Raw genomic sequence first — 23,211 nt, 5'->3', positions numbered from 1 at the left:
CCACATTGCTGGTTTTATTTAACTCTGATTTAAACAGAGAACATAAAATACTGCTCCTTTTTTTCCCCTTAGCAACTTCATACAATGATTTTCCCTCTAAATAGTTCAATAGTAAAATGGACTTAATGGTTCTGTTTTCCCCTGTTAGACAAGGGAGAAGTCTCATGGGCAAACATTAGTAATATAGCAGCAAACTCAGTGTTCAGGCCTAGATTGCTGGGAAACTGTTCTCTTCACATTTTTTTACTTGGCAATTGAAATGAAACTTTATAGATACGTTTTTATAATTTCTTGAGCCTCTTGGAGCAATTGACAGTCTTGTGAAGAGACAGTTTGGTCTTATTACAAATAAATCTGCTTTATGCTATCAATCTTAAATATGCATGCACCTTCAGTGTATGCTGAACTGCACCAATCTAAACTGCAATCTTTATGTACATTTATTTGGAAATGAAGTAAGACCCACTGAGCAGAGTGAAACTTGCATCTGAGAAAATATGCGTAAAATCAGGATATATGTCTGACAATTCCAAGATGAATATATGTGGATAGCACCATTCTCTCAGTACTGATCATCCTAAATATTTTTGCAATTAAGAATCAAGGCTTTCAAGTTGAATAATGTAGTTTCTAGGCAAGAATTAATAGGGCATCATACTTTGATCTAATCAGACACTAAGTTATCATGTAATAGTAGAATCACATGTTAATTGTCAACTGAAATATTGAAATATTGGCCTATTAACTGGACTTTATTTTTCTTTTTTCTTCATAGAGCGAGCAGCTCTTTCACTGCTGATGCCAGAGTCTTGAGAGAGCGAATTGTTGTCTTTTTCTATCATGGGGCCTGACAGCGGTTTCCTGAACACTGGACAGCTTCATGTTGTCCTATGGGGAGGCATGGCAGCCCTGACCATGCTCCTGGTTTTCAGTTTTCTCATCTTTTTATGCTCAAGTTGTGACAGGTAAGGTAATAATCTGGCTAGAGTGCAATAAAAGAAAAAACTTGGAAATGTATTCTTTTACCTGCCCCATCCCCCATCCCCTCTTAAATCCCAGAGAATGGACCTATGACTCTTGGTACATGCTACAACTGCTAGTTCAAGAGGAAATAGTGTAGCTCTGTGATGGTATTAGATTACTGCAATGCACTGTACAAGGGGTTGCTCTGAAAAGTGCTTTAGGAACTTCCATTGATGCAGAATGCTGCAGTCAGGATGTTGACTGAAGTGGGTCGTGGGGACCATATCACTTTAGTCTTGGCCCATCTAGAAGGGCTCCCAATTTGTTTCTAGGCACTTCAAAATGCTAGCGTTGATCTTTAAAGCCCTATATAGCTTGGGATTAGAGATGGGCACAAACAGCAATACCAACAAAAAAAAGCCATGAACAGCCCAATCCGCTGTTTGCGAGCAAGCTGTTTGTGAGGCCCCGTTCCTGGTGAACATGTGTTCGTTCCAAGCCCTCTTCCTGGTGTTCATCAGCTGTTCATAAATCCAGACAGTCTGGCACCTTTCAATCAATCCCCTAGCAACATAGGCATGGACTGTCTGAACTCTGTCTGAACTCCTTCTGGCTTGTAACCCCTCAAAGTAGCTTCCAGCAGACAGTCCAGTTATTGCCACTGTGAAAAGAAAATGACAGGAAAGGGAGGGACCCATGGATCATGGCTTTCTCAGAGTCCAATCTCTCTGAAACTTGGGGGGAGGGGTCTTCATAGGACAGTGAGGACTATGTCCCCTGCAAATTTGGCGGGTATTGGACATTGGAAAGGTTAGTTTGTAACCTCTCAAAGTAGCTTCCAGCAGACAGTCCAGTTATTGCCACTGTGAAAAGAAAATGACAGGAAAGGGAGGGACCCATGGATCATGCCTTTCCCAGGGTGCAATCTCTCTGAAACTTGGGGGGGGGGAAGGTCTTCAGAGGACAGTGAAGACTATGTTCCCTGCAAATTTGGTGGGTATTGGACTTTGGGAAGGTCAGCTTGTAACCCCCCAAAGTAGCTTCCAGCAGACAGTCCAGTTTTTGCCACTGTGAAGAAAAAATGACATGAAAGGGGGAGACCCATGGACTCTCCCCAGCTCAAGTTCAGCTAAGTCCCAAGGGGGCCATTCTGGCTCCCACGAACTTCCAACTACAAACATGTTCGTGAAGATGTCATGTCCATCAATGTTCATGAATCCCTGTTCGTGGATGGCAACGAACATCATGTTCGGGTTTTTTTCCTGTTCGTGCCCATCTCTGCTTGGGACCACCCTAACCTAGATAGCCCAAGAAGATCTCACCAGATCTCAGAAGCTAAGCAGGATCAGCCTTGGTTGGAAATTGGATGGGAGACCTCTAACGAAGACCAGAGTCGCAGAGGCAGGCAATGGCAAACTACCTCTGGTACTCTCTTGTCCTGAAAACCCCACCAGGGTCCCATAAGTCCGTTATAACTTGACATCACTCTCAACCACCAGTGTGTCTTGGGACCAGTATTCTTGAAAGTCTGTCTACTCCCTTATACTGAACTGACCATTACAGTCATCTTCTGAGGCTCTGCTTTGGATGCCGTTACCTTCTGAGATTAGGCAGGTGGCAATCCAGGACAAGGCCTTCTCCGTTATGCCACCAAAACTATGGAACTCTCTTCCCAGACAGACTTGCCTGTACCCCTTCCATTGCCATCTTCTGCCAATGGGTGAAGAATTTTTATGTCTAGTGCTCCCTCTGTGATCCCTCCTTCATAACTTTTAATTTTTGTTTTAATGTTTTGTCTATGTATTTTAGCAAGCTTTTAATTGGTTTAACGATGTGGTTTTGTTGGTTTTAATCATTTTTAAGACATGTTTTTATTATGTATGTTTTTAATCTGTTAGCCACCTTGGTGACCTTAAGAGGACTGAAAGGCAGGGTATAATTTTTTAAAATAAATAAATATTACCAATACAATAAATATTACCAATACAATGTGGCACAGTGGTGGACAGTATGCTTTGCATGCAGAAGGTCCCGGGTCAATTCCTATTATCTCCAGTTACAAAGTTCTTGGATAGCAGTCGGAGAGAAAGATCTTTCTCAGCCTCAAACTGTGGAGCACCTCTGCCAGACAAAGGAGACAATACCAATTTATATATGGACCAGTTTTCTGAGTGATATGGTATATAAAAGCTGCAAATCCTAAGTTCTAAAAATATCCTCTTTAAAAAAAAAAGCCTACCAGGGACAATGGTTCTAGCCTTTAACTGCATTTTAAAAAAATCAGAGAATTGTTCATGTAGGCAAGGGTTCAAAAATTGGATTACTCCACCAACCATCTCAAGTGCTGTCTAGTCTATCAGCATAAAACTATCAACTTATTCCCACCTAATTCTGCTGCATGTATAGGATCAACCTCAGAGTTTAGAACGAGTGTACCAACCACTACAAATGTGAAACATGGCTCACACCAGTATACTTATATCAGGGAAATTATACCGGCACTGCTGAGAAACAGTATGTATGGTATGTATGTTTAGTATTTAAAGCCCTGAGCCTCAAAAATATTCTCATAATCTAAGGCTGATGAGAATTCAACATAGAAATGCTTGAAAATATGTTATTTTTCAAATTGCCTCTTTAATTTGAATTCAACTGAAATTAATCTGAATTAATTTCCCTCCGTATGTGGATGTGGCTCATATTAATTACAGCCTACTTTGCATTGCTGATTAGTTGAACAACAAGGGGTCTCTGTCTGGTTAAAGCCTCCTCTCTATAGTAAATTGTTTTGCTCATGCTCTTTAATTTCTGTTGTTCATATAAACTGATCGGATACATAAATCAAAAACTATGGAGTTAAATTTTCAGGACCTTTGGATTTGAAGTGAAATATCCCTGAAGAGGTCTTATCCAAGTTTGTGATTGATAACTCCTGCCTTCTTGTTCCTAAATTTCTCTAAGACATTTCCAGTAGGAAAAAAACAAAAGAAATATTTCATACGAATCTGTCTGCTGGGGATCTCTAACAAGCTATGCAAATTCATTGCCAGACACTATCTGGCAATTGTGCTTTAATAATTTAGCATGTTGTTAGGGCAGACATGGTATCATGATATTCATGTAGCAGTACTTGCCCAGAAATGCAATTACAGTAAATCCTCTTCATTCCTAGAATACTTACACTGATGTTGTTGGTATAATAATTGGTGACATTAAAAAAAACAGATGCTTTGTCAGAAAACCTTCAGGGAACAAATTAGTAACTGCTGACAGGAATCATATTGTACACTTTATGGACAGTATGATGAATTTAAATGGTATAATTAGTTGGCTTTCAATGAAATACATTTTTGGAAGGACAGCAACAGTTCATATGGGATTTGCTGCTGAGTTCTGTAAAATGTAAACATTCCACTCTGAGAACTCTCATGTTAAAGATCTTTATATCCCAGTTTGTGTTAGTGTTTGCAAAAATATTCTGTTGAGAAAGATGTTGCAGAAGTGCAGCAGCTGGTGAGTATCACCCATCGTTTCTTCCCACAAACTGGCAGCCGTGTGAGAGAAGACAATTTATGAGCTGACACCAATGATGATTGCCCATGGAGAGTCTGAGCCAAGTGGCCCTTGAAGCACGAGTGGAATGGCTGGAGCTTGAATCTGTTCATCCAGGGCCATGGGAGCCTTCTAGGGTAGTGGTCCACTAGGGAATTTCCCTGTAAATGGCCAGTTCCTGTAAATGGCCATGGAGAAATGCCTGTCTTTAAACAACAGAAATGAGACCAGAGGCGTTTCTAAAATTCCAAAATAACTAGTTTATTTAGAGGGGAAAGGTCAGGTGAAATCAGGAACATTTCTGAAGGAATTCAACATGTATCTATATATATCTCTGAGGTAAAATTGGAACACACATAGACTTCAGTTCTTATGCTCTTCATAGATACATAAAGGCTTATGTTTTGAGGCTTTAATTCCCCCTTTTCCCCTCCAAGCACTATAGTATACTTTATTTCAGTATTCTGGGGTTAGGAAGGCTGGTACCCACTTTCTAGTACCCTAGTTCCCTTTCTCTTCACATACCAGTACTTTCCTTCTGTTATTAACTGAATCTGAAGGTCTCCACAGGCAGTTTCCAACCACACTGGACCAGAGATCTCTCCACTTTCCAGAGCTACCTCCCTGTTTGACTGGGTAGGGAAAATCTCCTCTCCTTAGAAGATCTATCTCCTTTCTTTGGCCCATTTTGAAGTCTGCACCTACTTTCCAAACCATTTTGCCATCTTTCCCCAGTTCTCCTGCCAGTGTTAAAACTGCTGTTAGGACTCCATCTCGCAGCTCTTCACACTGAATCACTCTCTGCTAAGACTCAAAAAATGCTCCTCTTTCCAGCTCATCCTACCCAATCAGATCCCTTAGAGTAGCCTGATGCACAATGCTCTCTGAGTCTGTGAGGGATTAACCCTTAACAGTCCTGCAGCTGCATGTATACAGCCCTTCCAAGTTTTTAAAAAAAGCACAATCAATCACAGAGACCAACTAGATTTCCAGGATGTGAGTTTTTGAGAGTCGAAGCTTCCTTCAGCACTGATATACTTATTTTTGGTCTCCCCACCCCAATCCATACCAACAAACAGTAAAGAGTTGCAACTGAACCAAGGCTGATTTTCTTTCAGAAGGCTTCAATTCCCAGTGCATTAATAATAAAAGTGCATTAGTAGGCCCACCATCTCGCCAAGCCAGATGTAAAAACTGCGAAATAAGTAAGTAGCTGTTAGATTCCAGGTGTGCAAACCCTTTTGCTGTCAGTTATCCAATATTCAAGTGTAGATAGGAAGGCTAAAAAACTCAGTATTCTAACTAAACCAAGTCTTACTTAAATTCCATTGAAATTCAGCAAGATAAATTAGTTGCAACTAAGTTAATCACTATTAATTTCAAGAGAATCTTTGTAGCATTCTGGCACTGCAGTAGGTAAACTGAGGTATGTGTATCAAATCAGTTTCTAAGTAACACCAGGGTCGAATCCACATTCACCCATTACATATTTATCGGATATCTTCCATTTGCCTCCAATCCGCGATTTTTTCCTCTTCGTTCACATTCCTGGTTCCAATCCGTCTTTCTAGCGCGTCCCTCCGGTCACACGGCCGCTCGAAAACCGCTTTTTTGGGCGGGACCTTTTTTCCCGCCCATTTTTTTTTTTATTTTTTTGAGCACACTTTTCCGTTATTTCGATCTTGCCTTATAAAGAAACATCATTGAAGATAATGATGCCTCTCTTTCCCCCACTGACAGCACTGATGGCTCTCTCCCGTTTCTTTTTTGGAAATTTGGAAGCATGTGGGAAGCTTTCGTGGGCATTTCCTATGCAGGACAGTTCAGTGCCTGAATTTTACTGAAGTTTCACTTCCTTGGAGTGTCATTATTTCAATATTTCATAATTTCGATATTACAGTAATATAAAAAAATAAAAATAAAAAACAGTTAAAAAGGAAGTTTCGCGAGTCCGTTCTGAGGATGGATTCACCCCAAATGATTTTTCAAACTACCAGATTTGATTCAGAAACAGCATAATCAATAAATCCAATGCTATGAAGTCAAAAACAGTCTTTTGCAGACTACGGAGCACTTGCAAGTTGAATCAGCCAATAGGAACTCTCGGAACGGCCGGAGAGACAGGAAGGGTTTTTTTTTAAAAAAAAAAACGCGTAAATTGTGCATTGGCCCGTTCACGGCCACCGTGAAACTCCCGTTGAAAACCTGTGACCACATATTCGGGAGAAATGCGAATGAAATGCGTCTGTTTAATGAGGTAATGTGACCGGCACTCGGGATTGCGTGGGGAATGCGGGGAACATGCGACTTAGAATGAGTAATGTGGATTTGACCCAGGAGCAGGGAGGGCATCTTAAATATACTGCCGTGGCCAGGAAAGATGATGTTATTCAACAAACTATAGTTCATTAATTCAAAAGCCACTATTACTGAGTGAATATGGAAGTCACAAACTATGGTTAACAACCTATCTCCAGTCTCAACTTTGAAATCCTAGTTTGGTGCTGACTACCAGCATTCAGACATTTATTTTGACATCTGAATACAGCCAATGTAGTTGGGTTGGGATGGTGCTAACATTATGCAAACACTACTAAATGCTTATAGTTATGGATGGATGTCAAAACTTAGAGGATTATTTTAACAAAGTACTTAAAGATTTGTTTGAATTAAAGGGAGAAGAAACCCAAGCAACAGAACGGAGACCATGAAAATCTGATGAATGTGGTAAAAACAATTTATTATTCCAAGTACCTTTTTATAGCTCAGAGCCTATAATTAAGAACAAAACTTCATCAAAGAAAACATTTAACCTACAATATACTTGTCTGGCCATGAACCTTTGAAGTTAAGTTCTCATTCATGTGTACACCACCAGCCTTTTGAGGAGAAGGGTTAATGTTAGCCATTTAGGCTTGATCTTGACTGAGCAGGAAAACCTTAACTCACCTCCTGCACCAGAGTCCCCATCATGGCTGCTAATACCATTCTTGATGCCCACAAAGTATTTTTATAAAGTGGGTGTGGCCAGGTGGGTTCTTGCCCAGCTGGGCTTTTGATTGGACACTGAAGATCTGAGTGGCTATGCAGATTAAAATAACATTGTTTCAGTAGCAGCTGTCACCATAAAGTTTATTTTATTCTCTCTCACCCCTCTTCCACAGTGTATTTTTAAAATTTCTGCTCTCCTCCCCTATTCTTGGGCTTCCTTTGAGTATATGACACCACCTGCTGAGGCAGCCATTTTGTGGTTGTACCCTCCACCCTGTGTCCGAATTCAAGAGGTATCCATAGGCTAAAAAGGTTGGGGACCACTGTTCTACACAGATGTATGCCAGACATCAACATCCACGCTAGGCTTTTCTTCATTTTATTAATGATGTCATTTAATTATCCTACATTTTTGCTTGTTCAACATGATTTACTAAGAGTTATTGCTATTATAACTGGCTATTTGGGGTTTTGTGTCAGACTCATGACTGATAGATAACTGTTTACATAGCCTGTCAGTAGTTCCTCAAGTGATAGTCCAACTGGGAAATATCAAGCTTGGTCTTTTTTTCCCTTTTCTAAGTTTAAAAGAATTATAAATATAAATTAAAACCATTTCTGCCTGACAAGTAGCCTGAAGCTTAATCCCACTATATGAGTCTACACAAAAGCGTATATGTCTCAATGTAGTATTTTGGCCTATTTCTTCATATGCACAGTAAAATTGCTCCCTTCTAATGAATCCTAAAAGACTCAAAATCCTATGAGCCCTGTCTTCTCTTGATATCCGGTGAGAAGAATTTGGTCCAGGACTCTTCCTCTCACTCTAAGAATTGTTAGCGCAGAGGGGCTTTTTTCCTAGACCATCTCCTTTGTGGAGTGTTCTTCCAAGACAATTGACAAAACTCCATCACTCTCAGGCTTTCTATTATTCCAGCAACCCTTTACAAGCAATAGAATGGGATCATTAACAATGACTGAGACTCATGCAATGAAGATAGTGTGATTTATTTTATTTTATTATTTTATAATGATTCTTTTACTTATAAACACTATACATTTTAACTAATAAAAAATGCTTTGTTAACTATATTGGTTTTATATATTGTCGAAGGCTTTCACAGCCGGAGAACGATGGTTGTTGTGGGTTTTCCGGGCTGTATGGCCGTGGTCTTGGCGTTGTAGTTCCTGACGTTTCGCCAGCAGCTGTGACTGGCATCTTCAGAGGTGTAGCACCGAAAGACAGTCTTTCGGTGCTACACCTCTGAAGATGCCAGTCACAGCTGCTGGCGAAACGTCAGGAACTACAACGCCAAGACCACGGCCATACAGCCCGGAAAACCCACAACAACCATTATATTGGTTTTCATTGAGAAGGAAGAGTTGGATTGTAAATTTTAGTATTAATATTTTAGAAATAAGTGTTTGTTATTATTTTCAGTGATTCTTATTAACTCCCAGTTTATCAAAGTCTAGAGACTTCTTCATCCCTAAAGAAAAACTAGAAAACAGGAGCATAATTAAAGTGATTAAAAAGGCACAGCATGATCGCTCAGATTAACACTGATTCCTGAATAACTATTACTGAATAATGTTACCTCTTCCCATGGTGAAATGGTATGTTAATCCAATTTTTTTTTTGCTTTGCAGCCCTCTGATAAGGAGGCATTTAGCCACTCTGTTACAAGTCTGGCTACGGATCCTCTTGCCAGCAGTGAACAAAATGGTGGGCTCAGTAATGGTGATGGTAAGATTTCTCTTTTCTTGATCTGTTTTTGCTCAGTACTTGATAATTGGTAACTCAGCATGTGAATTAACTTTCTGCGGTTCTTGAGGTGATACGTGGTCTTATGCCTCTGTTGTTTGATCTAGGATACATTATTCATCCCACAGTTGCTGCTGTAGTCATCAAGTGTTAAACAGCATAGATTTGTAGATGCTTAGAAAACAGAAGCAAAATAAGTAGTGTCTTCAAAAGAAAGGGACAGGCTGGAGTATATTATTTATTATTTATTTATTTACAATCCGCCAAGGCAGTGGTGCAAGTCAGTGCAAGTCAATAAGAACAACCACTAGAATGTTCAATGAGCAAACACTATAGAATATGGGCTGCAGAAATTTGAAACGGGCATAAATCAGAAACAGAGATGATACATTGCTGAAACAAAACACAAGTGATTAGACATCTTTAACTATGTGGAAACTACCCAGTAGGAGCATCAACAGATAGTACCCAGTGGAACAGTCTTCAGACCTTGTTCCTATCCAAGAATAAGCTGAATTCTGTGAATGATAGGTTCATGTGACATATTTCTTCCCGCAACTTGAACTGATATTATCTGTACAAATTAACCATTTCCCACTGGGTTTTTATTTTATTTTACTTCCTTTATACTATGCCTATCTCCCCATGGGGACTCAAGTAGCTTACATCAATTCTCTTTCCCTCCATTTTATTCTTACAACAACAAACCCGCGAGGTAGGTTAAGCTGAGTGTGTGTAACTGGCCCAAGATCACTCAGTGAGCTTCCACGGCAGAGTGGGAAATCGAACCTGTGTTGCACAGATCGTGGTCCATCACTCTAGTCACTTTTTTTATGGGCCAAGCTACAAGTGACGAATGACACTTGAACAGCAAGTGAACAGCTCAGGGCCAAGCTACAAGTGATGAATGACACTTGAACGGCAAGTGAACAGTCTCACATGTATTCCTCCTACATTTACTACATTTTTGTTCAAGGTTTTTAAAAAGATAATTTGTTTACTCAAGTGCCTTTGCATTTTGGTCCCTGAATCATATCACAAAATACTGTCATGAGGTAAAATGAAGGAATTATTCATTTTAACCGTTGCAAAGGTAATTGAAAAGTGAACGAGCTGCCTTGTTTGGATAAACATTTGTAATGGCTGAGGGTTTTTTTTAATGTTGAGTACATTTACTCACCAAAGTCTTAAAATAAACACATTCTGTGTGAAACTTGTTGTGTGTCTTCCATGCTGATACATCAAGCTAAGTTCTCTCTAAAGTTAAATTGTAAAGATGCACAATGAAACAGCTGGCAAGCATGAAGTCTCTGGAACACAGAAAGCCAGAGAGAGTTTAATTTTTTAAACATAATGTCATATTTGTAACTCTTTAGCTGCAGGATGCCTTCCTTCCAGTCAGAACCCTGGTGAAAGGCAATTCTTCTCTAGTGACACTATTACTTTGCAACATGATTGTGTGACTGTCAGTGGCATATATTGGACAAGGCCAATATGTTCATCTTTCCACTGCTCTCCGAGCATGCTCACACAGTTTTTGATAATGCTAAATTTGGCTTTTATTTAGCATGGTCCAGAATGTGAAGCCCTCTGCTATACTGCATGTCCATTCATGTAGTCCTTTAAATGATAACAATGAAGAACTTGGGTCCCTTTTATATGGGCTCATTAAACCTTTTGGTTTCTGAAGTAAATGGATTTTTGAAGAGTTCTCACACATTAAGGATAAAGTACACACACACACACAAACCCAAATCAAAACAGGTTTTGGAATACCAAGATTAAGCCTTCATTAACTGCAAGAAGACAACACTTTGTCCTTCAAGTGTATGAAACATTTTTTAAAAAAATCTGTTTTCTTTCAGAAGCCAAAGTGAGTTAAATAGCCTATATGAAAGGAACCCTAATAAAAAAAAATCCTCCTGAAGAATGCCCTGCCATTTTCCATAACATTTTCTTGATGTTAGTTCTTTTTTCCATTTCAGAGGAAGAGCTGTATCTCCAGTACTCCAGTGTACATCATCTACTAGATCTTTGTTACCAGTTTTGGAGAAAGCTAAACCTCCTCTATCAGGATTCCTCCCACCAGTTTCAGAATTAGAATTAATGCAAACATAGTGCAAGAAGTCCAGTAGCACCTTAAAGACTAACCAACTTTATTGTAGCATAAGCTAATAAATAACCAATAAAGTTGCTTAGTCTTTAAGATGCTACTGGACTCATTACCATTTTGCTACTACAGATTAACATGGCTAACTCCTCTAGATCTACACTGCAAGGAGAAAAATATGAAAATAAAAAAGTATGAACACCTGGAGAAGCCCAAAGGATTGTAAATGACATTAACTGCATCACAGTAATGTAACCTGCTACTTCATGGTGGTTGTGTGTGTATGTAGTTGACATTTTTGAAACTCTGTAATAGGATAAGGATAAATAAGCCATTGTTGATTTGTTATCTTTTGGCAATTGATGCACGCTCCTTGATAAATGGTTCTATATCTAAAAGCTGTATCTAAACAGGAGGATCTGGAGATGATTAAGATGAATAAGGAGAGGTGTTTCTTCAGTCTCTTCCCTCTCTTTCCCACTAGGTTAACAAGAAAATTACCACCTTCATTTAATGTTTACATTACCTAACATACGTTCCAAATAAATCAAGCTTTCTAAATACAATCAGTACTTATTCTGTTGTGAAAATCCAAAGGTAGAAGAAGATCCCACAAAGCTAGGTTTCATCTTGGCCAATTAAGGAGTAGACAGTTGAGAACTGCAGTATAAGCAAGCATGATGCGGTCTCTGTAAGAAGAATATTGCATAAACCCCTCCTGTAACTTAATACTTTTTCCCAGTATTTCTGCAATAGATAAAAGATCTTGCCACTGTGTAGATGGTGGAAGATCCTGAAAGTCATGGTTAGTTTATATTATGTGTTTTTGTATTTTTCTGTAGTTCTTTCAGAAGATAGTACAACTGCTTGCATCCAGCCATATGAAGAAGTGCAAACATCTGTTACAGATCTGTTGGATCAGCAGGACAGTCTGGGAAGGTCATTAAAATATCATCAAAGCAGGGAGCTACCCAGAATTCCTCCAAACAATACCATAGAAACTATGCAGTCAACAAGAAATACAGAAAACGATCACGTTCTAGGAATGGAGGGGCCCTATGAAGTACTGAAGGACAGCTCCTCCCAAGAAAACATAGTTGAGGACTGCTTGTATGAAACAGTGAAGGAGATTAAGGAGTTGGAAGCAGGAGCTAATGTAGACAAGAGCTGCAGTATCAAACCAAAAGCTGCAGTGATGATTAATGGGAGTCTTGATCATGTTCCTGAACGCAAGATTGAATCAGCTGAATACGCATCTGTTGACCGAAATAAAAAGAGCCGCCAGAGTGCTAATTCAGAGAGTCCTCTTAGCAACACTCCAGACATGGAAGATGAAGCTCCACCTCCAGTACCTGTGAAACTCCTAGATGAAAATGAGAATGTCCAGGAGAAGGGAGCCAAAGTGAAGGAAGAGATGAGGGATGGCCCTCATGAGCCGGACAAGGTACACCTTACATCTTATACAAAATCATACCAGCATATAAGATTTCTTATATTTTCCCCTGCCACAAGCCATACTTTATTAATAAATGGTGGAAATAAAGATGAAACAGTTATTTAGCAAAGGTAGAAAAAACAGTAAAGTATACTATGGTACTATAAAGATTACTAGATATATCGAGGCACACATTTTTTATGACAAAGCCAACTTTTGTAGTTGTCTGAAGTAGGAATTTTCTGACATTTTTGTTTACCTCTTAAAATCCAGTAAATGTGAACATTTACGTAGCTTATCACATTTACTGTAATATATTACATAGTGTATGTTTCTATATATGTAGTTGAATTAGTTGAGGACAAGGAATTGTAGTTAAAATTTGCTATTTCTTTCACTTAAACAAATCATGATTCCTATAATGATCTCTAAAATAATTGCAGATGTTGGCAATGATAATTTTCTTCAGAGTTTGTAGAGCAGATGCATTATTTCTCAACTTTAGAATAAATAGGTAATAGAGTACAACCATTATTCCAAATGAGCCATATTTCTAGACTGAGCCATTGTCCCATATCTTTAAAATAAGAACAAAAGAAGATCCCTGTTGGATCAAAGAAGTGAGCCGTCTAATCTAGCAGCCTGTTTCTCACAAGAGCCAACCAGTTGCCCTAGAGGGCCAACACGCAGGGCATAGAGGCCAAGGCCTTATCTGATATTGCCTTCTTGTGCTGGTTTTCAGAAATTTACTGCCTCTGAACATGGAGGTTTCATCTAGTCACAATGGCTAATTGCCATTGATGGCTGCCTGCTCCATGAATTTATCTAATCAACTTTTAAATCTATCTATGCTCATTGCCATCACTATATTAACTGGCAGTGAATTCCAGTGAATTGCTTACAGAGTTGCCCAACAGTGGTGGCTCCATTTCCAAGGGCAGTGATCTCCAAAAACAAAACAAAACTGATGGGGAGATGTCCAAGTCAAGGAGTATGAGGATAGCTAGTGGACCCTCCTCCCATTTTTAGGGAAAATTAGTACAAAATGATTTTCTTTCCAAGTATTTGTTATTAGTCCTGACCCTTTTATTTACATCCTTATATTTGGTTTATAAAGTACTCCCTATTACCAAATGATCGAAGTATATTAATCGGTTAGATGATAGAGACTTTCCAAGCTAATACATGCACATTACTATAGTTATTAGGTGCAATCCAGGCCCTTCTCCAGGCACGATGCACCACTCTGTGTGTAGAAGGAGACTGGGCAAGGATCTCTCCACAAGTAAGCCGAAGAAGGGAAGGTTAGGATCTGTATTACGCATTTAGTCTTGCATAGTAATCAAGCATAAGGCCAGTTGAATTCATTATCTTTGTAAGAAGAATTTCAGCCATTTTAAACATTTTATGAGCAGATCATTTCTCATTTCTTTGACATGGTATTAACTATATTCCTGGTATGTCAGAGGAATCCCCAAACTTCTATGTGGTTCCTGGCTAGTAATTCAAATAAATATATTTGCCATGCTGTAAGTCCTCAGCTTGAACAATATACAGTGTCAGAAAGTGTAAGAACTGGGAATTAATTGCAGTGATTCCACTTAGATGAATTAATCAAGAAATGACACCTGCAGTCCCTGAAGAGCTGGGGAAAGATATTTAACTAATTGAAATGTATTCAGAGAAGGAAAAGACTCCTGAAGTGGAGCTACACAGAATTTTATCCCTCTGGTATGGACTATATAATATATGCAAACATAGCCTTGTCCTGTCCTTGAAAAATACAGCTGAAGCACACTAGAAAATGATAATGATGGAATACACACAGTTGTTGTTATCAAATATATAAATGTTATTGTGCCACAATTACGCTGAATTGATCTGTTCTAATTGTCCGGTTTTTCATGTTAGTCATGCACAACTACCTCTGCTTGATTGGATTAGCTATATTGTAGTTTCCATAACAAATTCTGTACATATTACCTGTTCTATATGTTTATTTATTTTGAATGTTATCTGAAGCATATCTGCCACCAGTGATATATGAACTGTTTTGCTATCTGTGGAAAGTACACACAAATAGACATACTTACGAATATAAACAATGGCTTGAAAAATCTGTGATTGTAACCTGCAATCTACTGGGAAAATGTACTTTTGTTTTACTAGGATGAATCCAAGTAAAGCTGACCTAGAAACATGGGAAGTTTTAATGTTGCCATGCCTTTATTTAAAATGCTTTTCCACTGTGTTAGCAGTAGCACTGGTGAAATCTGTGTAGCACTGAGTTTAATTAGATATAGAAGGAAAATGTCAAGATGCATATGCAAATTCCAATCAGCAAGGACTGCAGTCCTAGGAATACTTTCCTGGGAGTAACCCCTGTTGAATAAAATGGGGCCTAATTCTTCTTAGCACTGCTTCTGAAATGTGAGCAATTTGCTAGAGTAGCTGCACCTGACATGAACAACAATTTGTATCAGACGTATCAAAGGATCTTTATAGACTGATCCTTACTAACAGGCGTTACTTTTAGAAAGTTAATTTTCAAGACCCAGATGTGTGAGTTGAGCCTTAAATCAGAGACATTAAATCTTTATAGTAGCAAAATATTGCACTATCTTTAGACAAGAGTGGGCCTTCCTTTCTGCATAGCATAACTGTCTCCACTTGGAAAAGCTCATGGAATGTCACAGATGAGGTAAAATATCTCCAGAAAGGCAGCACATACATTTTCTAAATACATGAGTAATATAAACTTTTAACTACCATGACTTTCTCCAAAGAATCCTGGAAATTGTCACTTGTTGGGGTGTTGAGAACTCCATCTACCCATCCAATGACTGAAGGAATGATGATCAATCAGTTTAAATCGCTAGTCGCAGATAACACCTAAGTATAAAATATGGTAGGAGAACCCTCTTTGTGTAGAAGAGCTCTCAGAAGTAACATATGAAGACACTTTATACTGAGCCAAACAATTTGACTCCATCTTGCTCAGTATAATATACTTTGATTGGCAGCAACTCTCAGGCGGAGATCCTCTGGAGAAGCCCAGCATTAAACCTGGGACCTCCAACGCGCTATACACAGAGGGCCAAACTAGATGAAATGCTGTCTGTACGTTTGCCCTGGGGATGCACCTTCATTTTGTAGAATCCCGGAATAGCTTTTAAGAGCACCACAAGAGCTTGATTCTGGTCAAGACTCATGAGGGGGTGGAGCTTCTAACTTCCCCCAAGCCATTTTTCCTCCCAAAACAGTGCCAGGGTTGTGTTGGCAAATAATAACCCTCCTCTGCATTGTTTCATGCCAAAAAATGGCATGGAAACGAAGGCAGGGGCCCCTCCTCCTCCCCCTTTTCTGTGGGGATCCCAGCCAGAATCAGGCCCTCGCAGTTCTCTTAAATGTCATCCTAGGAATGACAAAATGGTGGAATGAATCTGGGGAAATACGGAAACTTCAAAAATATGGAACTTTTCATGTGCCATCTTGAATAGGGACTATGTTCATTTTTTCTATCCATTTCCAATCTTATGTGGCTGCCAAAGTAAGCACAAGAATTCTGTTGTGTTTTGTGGAGAGGGGTGTTGTTCTTTTCCAAGTGAGAACTGTCCATTCCATTTTCAGTAATTATATATTGGTCACCTCAAAGTAGAGATGGCCAAAGTAGAGATGGCTAGCCTCAATTAGGTTTGAGGCCAAGCAAACAACAGTTCATTAAAAGCCCTTCATATTTGCACAACCGCCTCTCCCTGTATGTTCCGCCACGGCAGGTTCACTCAGCTGAACAGGACTTTCTGCAGATACCACCCTGCAGTTGGGTTAAATCAACAACTGGCCGTACATGTGCTTTCTCTCTGGTAGCCTTCACTTTGTAGAATGGCCTACCTGAGGTCAGGAAAGCTCCAACTCTCCTGGCTTTCCGGAAACTACACAAGAATGAATTGTTTAGGAGGACTTTCTACTCAGATTATAGGACTGTATCAAAAGAAATAGCACAAAGAGATATCTTGGTAAGGGAGAGGGACTATAGACTAGGCTATTGGGTACTGTCTGTCAATGTAGATACATTTCTACTGGGTAGTTTGACATTACTAAAGATGTCATGTTAATTACTTAGAGTTTAATTCAGAAAGGTTTCATCTATGTACTCAGCTATATACTAGTTTTCAAATTTGCGACTACCATACCGTATTGTTTCTGTTTTCATTGAATGACCAAACTGTTGATTGTATTATATTTTTGCTCTATGGATGTCCTCCTAGCTATTGACTATCTTATATTCACTTGCAGTATGTAATTCGCCCTGGACCTCAGTGAGAAAGGCAGAATATAAACAAACAAACAACAATAATAATAAAGCAATAAATTGCAATGGACAATTAAATATTTGCGACTTTTCTATTTTGTAGATTTTTCCAAATCCAAGACAATACTGATTAAGTAATGGAATTTTGTAATAAATTCTTCTGATATCCTGATATTTTTAATAAAACACAGAAAAATTCAAATGAAAACCCTGTGATAAGCCAACACCTTTTAAAATAACTTACATACATAGGCGTTTTCCTGACTTATCTTGCTATGAGTGGAAGCTGAGCTACTGTATCATTCACCCATTTTTTCAACACTCAGGCTCATCGCAAAGGTTCTGACATGTATAAAAGCTGTGCTTTCCTTTAGGCTGTTTATCTCAGAAACTGCAGTGTGTATTTTGACTAATGTGAAAATCGAATGGTGTGCAAATGACCATTTAATGTATTATATTGATTAATAATGAAGGGTGTATTAAGAGTCTGTTAATGTTGGCTGTTAATAAGGCTTATTTCCTTCTTTTTTCCCAGAGGCTTAGTTCACTGTCTTACAAATCCCGAGAAGAAGACCCATCTCTTACAGAAGATGAGGTGAGTTTCTTGCATGAAATGTAATAACTTTCCCAGAGATTAAATTGGAATAAATGCTGTATTATTAAATAGGATCTCAGAACAGAGAGTAAATCTATAGAAAAAAGACATTTTCTTCCACCGCCCCAAAAGAGGATTACTTTTCTGTGTGCAAACCTAGACACTATAGCAATTTCTGTATTTTACAGTGGAACAAGTAGCTTGTAGGTGTCAGTTTTAAATTTTGAGTTTGATTTCTGGTAGTGCAGGAATAAATTTAGTATGAAAGCTATGGTTTATAACCAAAGAACAGCAGTGGAGTTCCATTTATACACTGCAACTTTCTCATCCCACTGCAGGTCTATTCATGCTCCTTGAAAGCCACTCCAGAGAGTCAAGGAATTCTCTAGAGAGGCTGGCAGTGCAAAAAAAATCATTGTCTCTGGGGTGGGGAATGAGTGAATTTATCTTGCATATGCAGAGGTGCCTCCTGTTTGTGTCGGCCAGTTTGGAAGCAAATCCTAATAACTGCATTGATTTGGAGACAGATTTATTTATAGATTTCATTCAAGAATTCTTCTTTAAGATATTGATAGTTTGTAATGACCTCTTATGTATACATTTCCCCATTACCAAATATTTAGCATGGCACAGATTACACAGTGGTAACTTAAGAGCAGTGTGGTGTGGCAGCTCAGTGCAGGAGCACATCTGATATTTTAACAGTATATATGAAGGAACAGACTTGCAAGCCTATCCCTGATCCTTCTGATTGGACCACTAGGGAAGTTGGAAGAACCCTGCAGTCACCCCAATCTCTGCATGGTGATGTGTCTCTTCCTCTCATTCCCCAAGGGTGCCAATACAACCCAGGTGACCACCAGCTGCCACCAATGTCCCTTAGGAGTATCTCCTGCTAGACGGAGTCATACGTCTAACACTCCATTACCTGCATTGCCAATTAGAGGCCCCTCCTAGTTGCTATACCTGTCACTGCCCTTCTACAAGCAAGCGTAGGGGCAATCCATCACAGCAGCACACTTTAGAGCTATTGTGTGCCTGGGATGGATAGCTTTTCTGCTGCCCCTTCCCAGTACACTCTTCAAATAGCTAAGCCAAATAGGTGTGGTGCAATTCCAGAGATCAGAATATGAGAATAAAAAATAAAAGAGTTTAATAAATGAATAAAAGAATGTATGTGTTCTGCTAAAGCTTTCAGGCTGAGTAAGAGAACAAAGATAAGGTAAACAAAGATAAGGTAAAAACACAGAGACCTCTTTAGGTATTTCTGAAATGATGTTTATATAGGACAGGAAAGCTTTACGAAGTAGAATGGACAAGATATCTTCATCTTGTGAAAGCTTGGTGAAAGCTTAATCTGTCGTGCTATCTTGGCTGCTCAAAATGGAGGGAAGCCCTCTCTCTCATGTTTTTATAACCTATTCCCACCTCCCATTTGGGATGGCCTGCCTCCTTTCTGCCCGCTATCATTCTGTAGCAGGGCTCCTGTCCATGGACAGAGAGCAATCACAATAACTGACACACTGTGGTGAATTCTTGGGTAGAAGGTGTTTCTCCACTATATATTTTTAAAATTCTGTTCTTAGTACCATTATGGCTTGCCCAGAACCCTCTCATCCTGATTTTTAAAATTTATTTAGTAAACATATATACTGGCTTTCTGCCATTCCAACCTCAAAAGTTTATAATAAAAAAAATACCTACAGTATAATAGCCACAAGACAAAAGGAAAAGAGAACAGAAAGGGAAAAGAAGGGCACTAACATTTAACTGATTCATAACAATCACATGGAATGACCACAGCAGAAGGTAGTCCTGGGAGGGGAGGAGCCAAACAGCAGCTGGCCTGAAAGAAGCTGAAGGGAAGAAGCGCACCGCCTGGCTGCTTCCTCTGGTGCAGCCATGTGAATCCAGATCACATATTACACCCTCTACAGAGATACTGTCCGAAAATAGCATGTCTCTCCGGTATGAATGCTTATTATTAATGGATACCAGGGCTCATTTCGAGGGGGAACACACAGGAACACAGTTCCGGCAGTTCCCCAAAGAGGTCACATGTCAGGTGGCCCCGCCCACGTGACTCTCAGCCATTTTGGGCCCGTTTCAGCCTGGATTGGGGCCGAAACGGCTCAGATCGGGCCTCTGACGGGTGGTGGATCACTCTCCCACTCAGCAGCGGCCCAATCCTGACCATTTTGGGGCCCCTTTTCAGCCATTTTCAGCCCCTTTTCCCATTTTGAGCCCAATTTCGGCCCTGAATGGCCCGGTTTGGGTCCAAAACAGCCAGGATAGGTGATGTCAGGGGTGTGTGGCATATGCAAATCAGTTATGCTAATGACACACTTCTGGTGATGCCAAGGGGTGTGGCATATGTTAATGAGGTATGCTGATGAGTTCCTCCAGCTCTTTTTCTACGAAATGACCCCTGATGGTTACCAACACGTGGCAATCTCTACATCTGCACTTTGTCTGCAAAGTGTGCTCTCAAGAGAGCTGCCTTTCAGCAGCTTTCCTGTTGCAAACCTGACAAGCATTCCAGATCTTAGTGATAATGGAATATTTCACATGGAGACCAATACTATTATTACTGTATGCAAGTGACCTATAAATAACCCAAGGAAGGATTTGCTGGTTTTATGTACTTAAAAATATTTTCATTTTCTCCTCTAGATTTCAGCAATGTACTCTTCTGTAAATAAGCCAGGGCAGCCCACCAGAGATCTGGAGTCTACATACACCTCTATCCCTGAAATTGTACCTCAGAAATCACCTTCTGTCTGCAGTGGCCTGTATGCCAGTGTGAAGGACTTGGAAAATGCCTCAAACCTTAATTCCACACTTCACTCATCAGACAGACTAAATGGGGAGTTAGAGTCGGACTATGAAGCAATTCAGACTCTAAGTCACGAAGAAGAGAGAAATGTTTCGGTGCCTCATACCAGCCAATCTGATCTCCTACAAGAGAATGACTATGAGAGCATTGGAGACTTGCAGCAAAATAAAGATGTCACCAGGCTTTAACTGTGATTGATATGAGGCCATTGTGGTTGAGGGCTGATTCATGTTAAGTCTCATGACTTATCAATGTGACTCTGCACTATGTCAAATACCTCCATTGAAAAGGTTTTTTTTTTTTAATTTGGATGTCAGGTGATATAAAATCTCTGTCTTTGATCTGTGGTGGCTGTTTCACATGTGCAAGTCATCTTGCATATGTGAACTCACCATGTGAAGCATGAAGAAGGCTATTTTGTCCTCCTGAAGAACAGAAGAGAGGAGAGGCCAAGTAGAAGCCAGATGCTGAAAAGAGAATCTGTGCAAGATGCGCAATGCTGTTTGCCTTGTCTTGGGGGTGATAGTCACCTCAACATGAGATAATTCTAAATGAAAGTTGAAGGTACTGAAAAGGCTTCGTTAGAGAGAACCAGAAATAACTGCCATCTATATCATCTGCCAAAATATATACATAGAGAGAGGGAGTCTGCTGTTAAAAAGCCAGGTTTTTATTTATAACATTATTTTATCACCCACTTCAAAATCCTTATTAAAGTGTAATTTTTGAGTTATAGCTCCTCTTCAGATTGTTTCACATAAGCATTCAGCTACGGCATAAAGTTTGTGATGTTTGCCATGGAAAGGATCATCTAGCCCACAAACAGCACACTGGCAAAGAGTTGTTGGTTTACAGTGCCATTCTTAGAGCACCACAGCACCAAAAACCAACTATGGGAGCTTTGGGCATTAGAAGTGTGATATGCAGACCTGACTCTAGTTTCATGCTTCAGTTTTCATCTTTCTTTGCAGAGATACAAAATCATTTAACGAAAAGGTGTTTGTGGGAAAGCTACAAACTAGTTGTGAGGGATTGCAGCCTAATATGGTAAAAAGCAATATGCAGTCTTGTTTGCTTAGTTGTGGTCTATGGAATAGTAATCTCATTCCAAAGTGGTCTGTTCCAACAGTATCTTGTAGAATCCATTTTTTCATATAATATTGTGATCTCTTAGCATTTAGAATACAGAAGTTTCTTACTTGGGGGCTACATCTTAATGGTTTAAAAGTTAGGATTTCATGTGGACACTCTCAATAATTTGTTTGATTGTTAACTATATTTGGTAGTATATTAACAGTCCAAATAGGCATCCAGTATATAGACTGTTACAGACAGGTCTAGAATTTGGAATTTTGGTATGGTGGCCAAACTGGAAGATCACATCATAGTGAAACCTAAAGCAGACGGTGACCAGTAAGTGGCTAGTAAGTGAAAATTAATGAACAAATGAAAATAAAATCCTAACCGACCCAGAAACTGGTCTCAGTCACCTACAATCTTTTGATCCTTGGAACTGCTTCCAGGAATGTAACACTCACAAGCAAAGAGTAACACCCAGTTTTCAAGATGAAGCCAAATCCAACCACCTTGACTCAGCCTCTTTCTTTACCCAGGAAAAGACTTCAGACTTTTGAATCTACAATTACAATGGCATTTCACATAAGCACTGAAAGATGATTATGGGATTTTTTACACAAGTTGGTGATCATGTTTTGTACATAGGGGAAGCCATGGTTGAGTGGCAGCACATCTGTTTTGCATTCAGATGTTCCCAGGCTCAATGCTCAGTTAAAAGGGATCAAGTAGATGATGTGAAAGACCACTTACCACTTGATTCTGAGACCCCAGCAGCTGCTGCTAGGATAGGCAATACTGACCTTGAGAAACCAATGTTTGTGGCTTTTCCTAGATTCAGGTTGGATAATGTTATGTTTAGACACCATGAAAAGATGATATGCATACATATGCGTATGCACAAATCAATGTCAGCATCCATTGACATCCATCCTAATAATTACCCCATCCCTGCTACTGAAGCCATGTACACCATTCCCATTCTTTGCTCACCTCATATACACAGTTCTCATAGGATGGAGCTTTAAGGGCTTGCTGTATGTTTCTCCAGTTTTATTAGGACTAATTTCTATAAAGCATGAAGGACATCTGTTCTTACAAAAGCTGTAATTGGTGCATGATAGGGGCTGAACAATTTTGGAAAAACAAAAACAGTGAGTGCATGTCTGGAAAAGCAAGAATAGTGCATGTGCACTCTGGAATGTTTTAGAGCCGGCCAAACTCTTTCAAGAGTTTCAGAAGAGATGCTGTGTCCTTGACTTGGCAGTGTTATCCTAAGCACCAGTTCAAAGGTTGTGTTGTTGTTTGAGGATATAAGCTGTCATGTGATAGCTTTGTTGGACTGATCTGCTATTGCAAATAAATTGCCATGAACTGAGTGCCCATTAACCAACACTTTTAATTGTCACTTTAATTATCACTATAGCTCACGTGAATTTGGCCTTTCTGCTAAGGCCACCCAGTGGAGGCTTCTATTTGGCAGCTGCTCCATTCAGCAGTTATAATACAATGAGCCGCTTACCCACATAGATTATCTCCAATGCCTAGAGAATTTCTAGTGCACGATCATTGCATTTC

The 23,211-nt window shown here is 39.5% G+C and overlaps 1 protein-coding gene across 1 annotated transcript; it reads left to right on the top strand.

The window, feature by feature from the left end:
• The first annotated feature begins 823 nt into the window (after positions 1 to 823).
• On the top strand, positions 824 to 20,816 carry PAG1 (phosphoprotein membrane anchor with glycosphingolipid microdomains 1). Its single transcript, XM_054985636.1, has 6 exons — positions 824 to 965; positions 7,191 to 7,242; positions 9,157 to 9,253; positions 12,224 to 12,825; positions 17,664 to 17,723; positions 20,397 to 20,816. Exons 1-6 carry the CDS (start codon positions 841 to 843, stop codon positions 20,745 to 20,747), a joined length of 1,287 nt encoding a protein of 428 aa, XP_054841611.1. The 5' UTR covers positions 824 to 840; the 3' UTR covers positions 20,748 to 20,816.
• Positions 20,817 to 23,211: the final 2,395 nt, after the last annotated feature.

The sequence above is a fragment of the Eublepharis macularius genome, chromosome 7 (assembly GCF_028583425.1).
Source record: "Eublepharis macularius isolate TG4126 chromosome 7, MPM_Emac_v1.0, whole genome shotgun sequence".
Taxonomy (NCBI): domain Eukaryota; kingdom Metazoa; phylum Chordata; class Lepidosauria; order Squamata; family Eublepharidae; genus Eublepharis; species Eublepharis macularius.
The sequence above is the reverse complement of the archived record's forward strand: the minus strand, read 5'-3'. Positions and strand labels throughout refer to the sequence as shown.

Bases quoted from the DNA above. Each gene is read 5' to 3' on its own strand.
- PAG1 (XM_054985636.1), top strand. From the start codon at position 841: ATGGGGCCTGACAGCGGTTTCCTGAACACTGGACAGCTTCATGTTGTC. The intron at 7,243-9,156 runs GTAAAAACAATT...TTTGCTTTGCAG, and splicing joins ATGAAAATCTGATGAATGTG to CCCTCTGATAAGGAGGCATT. The intron at 9,254-12,223 runs GTAAGATTTCTC...ATTTTTCTGTAG, and splicing joins TGGGCTCAGTAATGGTGATG to TTCTTTCAGAAGATAGTACA.